This window comes from Haemaphysalis longicornis, unplaced genomic scaffold (assembly GCF_048455015.1).
Source record: "Haemaphysalis longicornis isolate Haplotype H1 unplaced genomic scaffold, Haemaphysalis longicornis Haplotype H1 scaffold_18, whole genome shotgun sequence".
Taxonomy (NCBI): domain Eukaryota; kingdom Metazoa; phylum Arthropoda; class Arachnida; order Ixodida; family Ixodidae; genus Haemaphysalis; species Haemaphysalis longicornis.
This window is the reverse complement of record NW_027526282.1, coordinates 3529763-3538717: the sequence shown is the minus strand read 5'-3', so window position 1 is coordinate 3538717 and position 8955 is coordinate 3529763. Positions and strand designations below refer to the sequence as shown.

The 8955-nt window shown below is 46.6% G+C and overlaps 1 protein-coding gene across 1 annotated transcript; it reads right to left on the bottom strand.

The window, feature by feature from the left end:
- Positions 1–1214: 1214 nt before the first annotated feature.
- On the bottom strand, positions 1215–3376 carry LOC144166627 (uncharacterized). Its single transcript, XM_077696168.1, has 3 exons — positions 3336–3376; positions 1815–1887; positions 1215–1409 (listed from the first exon to the last, which is right to left on the bottom strand). The coding sequence occupies exons 1-3, from the start codon at positions 3374–3376 to the stop codon at positions 1248–1250; spliced, it is 276 nt and encodes a 91-aa protein (XP_077552294.1). The 3' UTR covers positions 1215–1247.
- Between the last annotated feature and the right edge of the window lie 5579 nt (positions 3377–8955).

Genomic DNA, 8955 nt, shown 5'->3' with positions numbered 1-8955 from the left:
TACCGGTCGTTTTCACCAAGAAAGCTTACTTAAGGCGTTTGTTTCGCATGTTTCTTTATTCAGGTAATCGTAAAACACAAAATGTGACAGCATGATAATTTTGAGGAAAGCACCAAGCACGACCCTCAAAGACAAGTCAGTGTTTGTGCAATACACGGTTTGTTTTACCGCTCCAACAGATAAAAACTAGACTAGTTAGTTGCAGTTTATAGTCGTAAATACAGTCCGAAATGAACTTGATAAATGACAGGTTATAGAAAAGACCCGAACAATTCCGGCGTCTCCAGTGAATTTTTATTCGGAAAAACAGAGCGCAACATGTACAAGAGAACGAAAATACCTACAGTACAAAACTCTACAGAGAGCGACTGTGCGGAGAAGTTACATGTTCATTTTCAAGCCCTATTAGTAATTGTTACGCGGGGGACAAGTTTGATTTGACTGTAGGGTTTAACGCGCCGACGCAACGCAAGCGATGAGGCGCGCCGTAGTGGAGGGCTCTGGATTAATTTTGACCACCTGGGGATCTTTAACGTGCGCCGACATCTCGTACACACGGGCGTTCTTGCTTTTCGCCTCCATACGAAAAGTGGCCACCGCGGCCGGGAATCGAACCCGTAACCTCGCGCTCAGCAGCACAACGCGTTAGCCACTGAGCCACCGCGGCAGGTGGATGACGAATTCACTGAGTATCGTAGCCGGTCTTCACAACGAGTGATAATGGCATGTGGACCCTTTAAACGTGTCCGAGCAAAATAATATGTGCAGGTTAAGTCACAACAAGACAAGACAAGAGAGCGCAGTTATGTTAATCGATCAGTGCAGTGCAATCGCACACTGTGTTTGGAGAACACGTTTTCTCGATATAATGTGATATGTTGAACTAAATTTTCTACAAACGGTGGCACTTGTCTTGCCCCATTAATTATTTGAAACAGCAAACTCAGCTGAAGAAACGTCTCTTCACCGCTAGATATAGAAATCTATACAGATATAACATATAGACAGGTAGTAAGAGGCTTTTCTGTTGTTAGAGCGTGGTGGGTGTTTAAGAACTGGGCACTTGAATCGGAACGTTTGGAAGGCTGCCAGTTGTAATCAACGCTTCAGACATGAGGGACATATTGGGTTTGTGGGTATTATGTCAAGTTTAAAAGCAGGTATTGAAAAGGTGTGCTATATAGTCCAAGAGGACAACATGTAGGCTTCTGATAATTACTCTTTTCACGTCAGTACTGTTGCATTTTTTAATACACGGCCACAATCGCCTTGGCGGGGCGACGACATCGCGCCTTGCAGTAGCTCCAGCAGGCAACGAGGGACGCCTCGAGGAGGCTGAAGAACAGCAGGAAGGAACCGCCCAGGTACATTCCGTTGATGCCGCAAAAGCTGCTCAGCACACGATCCAGCTGCGTTAAAAAAATAATGGTGCTTAATAGAGCCCAGGAAATTTCCTCTTAGAAGTGGAGAGAAATGATAACGTACAAAATAATCCTTACGTATTGAACAAGATACAGTACACTCCCGTGAAGGTGGCTCATCCGAAGGGGCTTTGTGGCGATAAAGTAGAACTAACTTTCTACGCATCCATAGAACGAACGAGGCATTGGCCTAAATAAAACCTGATGTTGCAAGTACATAATACCAACATATTTTTTTCAGGTCCCTCACATGTTGTCACAACTGTATGCAGGTCACGACCTACCAGTTTGACTAACGGGTTTGTTAACTGGTTCGTGTTTTTACCCCCGAGGTCAAGTAGCAATAACAAAAGCAGAAAATAGGCTTGAATGCAAAAATGCAAGCAGACTCACGTTGTATTTCGGTACTGCGGCAACGTTCTCGAAAGTCAGCGTCTTAAAGTAGATCACGACTTGAGCCAACAACCTGAAAATTGTAAGAGGACACAGACACAAGACAGGAGTGCTTATTAAAACATCAAATAATGGTATAATTGAGAAAACATGAAATTAAGCTATCAGAAGAAAGGATGCGTGTATATATAGCCACTTTTTTCGGTTAAGGCAAAGTACAGAATGGACTCAGCGCATATATTACACGAAGAATGTCACGTTATAGCATACGGCAATCTGCAAAACGCAATTTCTGGCGTCAATGATGTAGTTCGTTATCAAGAACCTGTTCAACTTACGATGTCGCTGCTTCAATCCCCTGAACAGCCTTAGTTGACTAGACGAATGGGGAAAAATCTGCACCTTGGCTACATTGCGGCTGGCTACCAGACTCTGCTTAAATGCGATTTTCGTGGTTTCCAGATAAATTTCTATTCTCCTAGCTTTTAGAGACATGAAGTTGATTTCGGTATTTCACATGGGTTCCAAAAAGTATTTGAAGATCATCAATAAAGATTTAAGAATGTGAGGGAATCTTGTCCCAACGCTGTCAAAGGGTGACGAGACGCGCAAACACATGCTCGAACGCCGCTGCAACCACTTAAGCCTCGCGTAACCTGGAGGTAACCTGACTGTACAACATTGCTGTTGCGTCGAACGTTTTTCAATAGATGACCGGTAAAAAGCTTAAAGGCTCATGGGTACGTCGTCTGCTCCAGCAACTTCCGGTTCGAGATTTCTTCTGCCCTCCCGTACGCCGGCGGCTTTCACGAGCGCGCCTGTGTTGTTTATTTGTCACAGGGCGCTTACCTATTAGATAAACCCCTAGTAGGGCCAATCGTTGTTATTTATGGAATTCCCGATGCATGAGCGTCTTCTTTCCCGGTAAAAAACCGATAAACAACAAGCACACACGCGCGTGAAAGCCGACAGCGTATGGGAAGCCAGAAGAGCTCCCGAACCGGAAGTGGCGGCACTCCGCGGGAGAAAACAATGTACTCATGGGCCTCTGCGCTTTTTACCGGTCACCTATTGAAATTGCAAGGAAGCCTAGTTCATCCGCTCATTCGCATTGTGGCGCGCGCCGAACGTGCCGCAAGGTCACTGAAAGTTCATCCTCTCCGCGAACCGCAGCTGCCCGTTGGACACCGGCCAACCCGGGAGCGCGTGGGAAGGCTAGCGAGTGGGGAAGGGGACAGAAAGAACAACAAGAGGTATACTCCCACTTTCGTCTTCTCGACGTCGTGCGTATCTCCACGCTATCTCGTAACTGTGTTTTTGGTCGTGTGCGTTTGCTGGCTGAGCTACAGAACGACACGGATTGAGGCGGTAATTTTGCCATGCTCACACAATAATAAACGGCGTGTGTCAGAGATGGGGCGTTATCAGTAACAAATCCAGGTACTTTCCTCGGTGAGAGAGGATGCGGTTACAAGCAAGTTGTCTGTATACCGAAGACTACCAGTTATACTCATGTGGTACCGGTAGTTGAGAAGAACTTGTTGGTAGGCGAGTTGGTGCATCTTCAACGTAAAGTAAAAAACTGCGCAATTTTGGACGGCCACAAAAAGGGAGGAAACACAGGGCAGGCGCAGACTTGCAACTAACATTTATAACACCAAATTTTCCATATAAGTACAGCCGGAACACCACCACTGCGCATGCGCAAAACGAAACCGATGGCATTTCGTATAACAATAATAAAAACCAACAAGCCAAACACCCTAACTCCGGTCATCAATAAACTTCATCTCACTGTTGTGCAACCACATCGACGTTTCGCTGACGCACTCATGACCCAGCTTTTTTATGTAATACGCTTCGCGTATCTCTCTCGCCCGGCTATCACGGCACTGACACAAGACCTTAACCTCCTTCAAGAGTGGCTTACATGGCTTATACGTGCATGCCGAGCAGTGGGTGGGGTGATGCCTACTCGCGCTGTTCTGTATCGATAATTCATTCTCTCGTAACGTCACATTAACGCATCTTTCCGTTTGGCGCACGTAAACCTTGCCACATGTCAGCGGTATTTGCTAAACTGCCCCCGTGCAGCAATAAACGTATGCATCGGTGTGCTTTTTTCCACACCCTTTCAGTCCAGCGCTACTTTTTCCGATGCGCGATCACATCCCGCCTAGCTTGACCGGTGCTGAAAATGCCACCTGAACGTCAAACCGTTTCATGACCTTCTTAAAATTGTGGGACGCTTTGTGCACATAAGGCACAGCTTCACGTTTGTTATTCTCGCGTTCTCTTTGAGGTCCACGATTGGTATTTCCGGCTTTCATTTTCTTTAGCACCACCTCCAGGGAACAAGGGAGGAAACACAGGACTGCGCGTGTCCCGTGTTTCCTCCCTTTTCTGGCCGTCCAAAATTGCGCAGTTTTTTGCTTTACGTTGGAGGTACCGGTAGGCGTTTATGCCACTTTACTCAATGACGACCGAAGACTAAGAGTTCTTTGTTACCAGCCGCGCCGCTTTCGCCGTACAACAGTTTCGCGAATGTTCAGGATACTTTCGCTAATTTAATAAGCGCTCATCAAAGGTTGACGTGTTCTCTTTTGTGGTTTCAATAAGTGCTCACATATAGTTGAAATATTTAACGAGAAATTGCACTGCCCCATACTACAAAACCTCAGCACAAATGCGAGAACATCAGTGTACTAGTTTGGACTGGGAGCAATGCTAAAACATTTGCCTGCAGGATATCCACCTCCATAGGTAGCCCACAGATTACGGCAAACTGTGCAAAAATGGCTACAGCAATCTACGATCTCCGGTGAATGAAAATTGGCAGGTTTACTGGGGAACCAACCTTATGAGCTGAATTGAAAACGCAGTGGCACCTTCTGCACAGGCTAACATTTTCAGAGCTTTGACAGGTTGCGAAAGTTTTAGAACTCATAGCAACTGTACACCAACATAGAATTCAGACAACGTTTAAGTAAAATTCAGATCACAAGAGGCAAGTTTCGCGCCTAGGCGCTGAATATTATAAAGTGTGTTGTAGTTGCTGGCATTTTCAAATGAAAAGAATAGACCCTGGTGGGATTTTTCCCCCGCTTTCCCCATGTTGACACCTGGTTGGGGAAAACCCAAGCATTTAAAAAAGCTCCGTACTTGCAGGCGGAGAAAGCCCGAATGCGGCTGTCGCTCGTAGTTTTACAAGTTGCAGAAGTTCAATTTGGCTGTATAGGAGTGTCGGACATGAAATGGATGCTTATTGAACTGCGACTGTAAGTTTCCAGCTATCAGTGCGAAGATACCCGTAGAGTGGTGTAATAATGTATTAACTTTCGCACTTAACTACGCAAATTTTACTTGAAAAAGTTGTCGCAGTAAACTGCGGAAAAAATTAGAGTAGCAGTTTTTTGACCCTTCAGCGCACACCGGTAATGTTAATTATAAGGTTTTATACAGTACGTTTGCCCATTCCTCAGGGGCTACTCTCAATGAAGCGTGGGCGTAGGGAAGCGGCGATGAATGATATGAACGAGATGAGATTTAGTGTGAAGAAGCCTATACCAAATTTAAGTAGAAAATACCTCACACGAAAAATCAAATGCATGCAGAGACGTACAGGGCTGAAAAGAAAGAAACTGATGCATTTTCCTAATCTTTAAAGTGATATGAATCGAATAGCACATTGGGGCTTGGGGTGCGGCCTGATCCCGGCGACCATTGCCGGTAACGCACTCCCTCACCAGAGCAGGATTGGCCATCCTGGTGTAGTAACGGCCAAAACCTCCCATGAATACGCCAATTAATCCACGGCCCTCAGTCCCCAGCGGCTGCGAAGCAACTGACCACGACGGCGGTCAGACCTGTGACGTAGCAGAGGGTGCTAAGAATACCTGGACCCGGACAGGCCGCCATTGGAATCTGAACCTGGCAACGTTTAACACGCGAACCCTATCTAGTGAAGCGTGTCTAGACGTGTTGTTCGAGGAATTAAAGGGCATTAAATGGGATGTTACAGGGCTTAGTGAGGTTAGGAGGACGGGTGAAGCCTTTACGGTGCTGAAAAATGGACACGTGGTATGTTACCGTAGTCTAGTGCACAGAAGAGAACTAGGAGTGGGATTTCTTGTGAATAAAAGCATAGCTGGCAACATAGAAGAATACTATAGCATTAACGAAAGGGTAGCAGGTCTTGTAATTAGGCTCAATAAGAGGTACAAGCTCAAGGTGGTACAGGGCTATGCCCCAACATCTACCCACGACGACCAGGTAGTGGAACGCTTCTATGAAGATGTGGAATCGGCAATGGCTAAAGTAAAAACACAGTATACCGTAGTTATGGGGGACTTCAATGCTAAAGTAGGCAAGAATCAGGTTGGAGACAAGGCGTTTGGGAACTATGGTCTGGGCTGTAGAAATAGCAGGGGGGACCTACTAGTTGAGTTTGCAGAACGGAATAACCTTCGCATAATGAATACCTTCTTCTGTAAACGGGAGAGTCGGAAGTGGACCTGGAGGAGCCCGAATGGGGAGCACAAAAATGAAATAGACTTCATATTATGCGATAACCCTGGCGTCGTGCAGGATGTGGAAGTGCTCGGAAGGGTAAGGTGTAGTGACCACCGTATGGTAAGATCTCGAATTAGGCTAGATTTGAGGAGGGACCGTAGCAAGCTAGTACGAAAAAAGCCGATTAACGAACTAACAGTAAGGCGTAAAGTAGAATAATTCAGGATCGCACTACAGAACCGATATTCAGCTCTTACCGAGGAAGCCGAGCTTACGACACAGGAAGCCAGCGACAACCTTACACGCATTATCAGGGAGTGTGCAGTAGAAGTCGGGGGCACGATGGCTAGACAGGATACTGGTAAACTTTCCCAGGAGGCGAAAGATTTAATTAGGAAACGGCAAACCATGATAACCTCCACCCCAGCTGACAGAATAGAACTAGCGGAGCTTTCGAAGTTAATCAATAAGCGGAAGACAGCTGACATGCGGAAGTATAATATGGAGAGCATTGAATACGCTGTAAAGCACGGAGCTAGCCTGAAAGCGGTGAAGAGGCGTCTTGGCATGGGGAAAAATCAGATGTATGCACTTAAAGATAAGCAAGGCAAAGTGTTCACAAATAGGGATAAAATAGTCACAGTGGCCGAGGAGTTCTATAGGGACCTGTACAGTAGCCGGGACATGCAGGATAATGCTGAACGAGAAAGTAGTTCAGAGGAGATAGGCATCCCACCAGTAACGACCGAAGAAGTAAGGAAGGCTTTGAAAGAAATGAAAGGGGGCAAAGCACCAGGTGAGGATCAGATAACAGCAGACCTCTTGAAGGATGGCGGAGAAATTGTACTTGAAAAACTGGCAAACCTGTATACGAAATGCCTAAATAACGGAAGTGTACCGGAATCTTGGAAGAACGCGAACATCATCCTAATCCATAAGAAAGGTGACATGAAGGACTTGAAAAACTACAGGCCGATCAGCTTACTGTCAGTCGTCTACAAGGTACTTAATAAGGTAATCGCTCACAGAATTTCTGCAACCTTAGATTTCAGTCAACCTAAAGAACAAGCAGGGTTCCGTAAAGGTTATTCAACAATGGACCATATTCACACGATCAATCAGGTGATAGAGAAGTGCGCTGAGTATACGGAACCCCTTGATATAGCCTTCATAGATTATGAGAAAGCATTTGACTCGGTCGAAACCCTAGCACTCATTCAGGCACTACGGAACCAGGGGGTCGATGAGCATTGTGTAAAAATACTAGAAAATTTCCCCGCATTTCCCCGAGGGGAAGAATGTGAAAGTGCGAATGCATGAGTTGAATTTGCGCGGTTCGGTAATGTTCGCGAAAGAGAGATCACACACACACACACAACTACAAAGAAAGAAAGATGCATTTATTCACAGACACCTATTTGTGTTGTCGTTGTACTTGATTGCTAGAGCGGATCTCAGCTTTGAAATTTCGTGTCAGTACTCCTTTAAGCGGGTGCATTAGCCCTTCTCACGCCCGATTCCTGGCCAATCCCCCACGTGGGTATGTGCCATGCCCAGACACCTATTTGTGTTGTCGCTGTACTTGATTGCTAGAGCGGATCTCAGCTTTGAAATTTCGTGTCAGTACTCCTTTAAGCGGGTGCATTAGCCCTTCTCACGCCCGATTCCTGGCCAATCCCCCACGTGGGTATGTGCCATGTCAGCGGCCAGGCAGCGCGCGCCCATCTCCCCCCGTTGCCAAGGAAGACGAGGAGATTCCTGGCCAATCCCCCACGTGGGTATGTGCCATGTCAGCGGCCAGGCAGCGCGCGCCCATCTCCCCCCGTTGCCAAGGAAGACGAGGAGCGCGCGCACCCGCAGCTGTTGCTATGTGGACGGACGGCGGTCGCCGGAATTCAGGGTCACTTATAAAGTGCATTCGCACTTAAAAATATCTACAAGGGGTCCACAGCTACCATCATCCTCCATAAGGAGAGCAGTAAAATACCTATAAGGAAGGGCGTCAGACAAGGAGACGCAATCTCTCCAATGTTATTCACAGCATGTTTACAAGAAGTATTCAAAACGTTGGATTGGGAACAGGTGGGAGTAAGGGTTAATGGAGAAAACCTCAGTAACCTCAGATTTGCTGATGACGTTGCCTTGCTAAGTAACTCGGGGGACGAATTGCAAGGCATGCTTTCCACACTGGGTGAACAGAGTAGAACCGTGGGCCTGGAAATTAATATGCAGAAAACCAAAGTAATGATCAATAACCTCGGGACAGCACAGCAGTTTGGGAAAGGGGGCGAGGCAGTGGAAGTGGTAAGCCAATATATCTACTTAGGCCAGGTTGTTACCCCAGATCCCAACCATGAGGCAGAGATAATTAGAAGGATCAGAATGGGGTGGAGTGCATACGGCAGGCATTCTAAGATAACGAATGGCAGCCTTCCATTGCCCTTGAAGAAGAAAGTGTATGACAGCTGCATCTTACCGGTACTCACCTACGGGGCAGAAACTTGGAGGCTCACTAAGAGGGTTCAACTTAAATTGAGAATGACTCAGCGGGCAATGGAGCGGAAAATGATAGGTGTAACATTAAGGGACAAGAAGAGAGCGGGGTGGGTCAGGGAACACACGCGTGTTA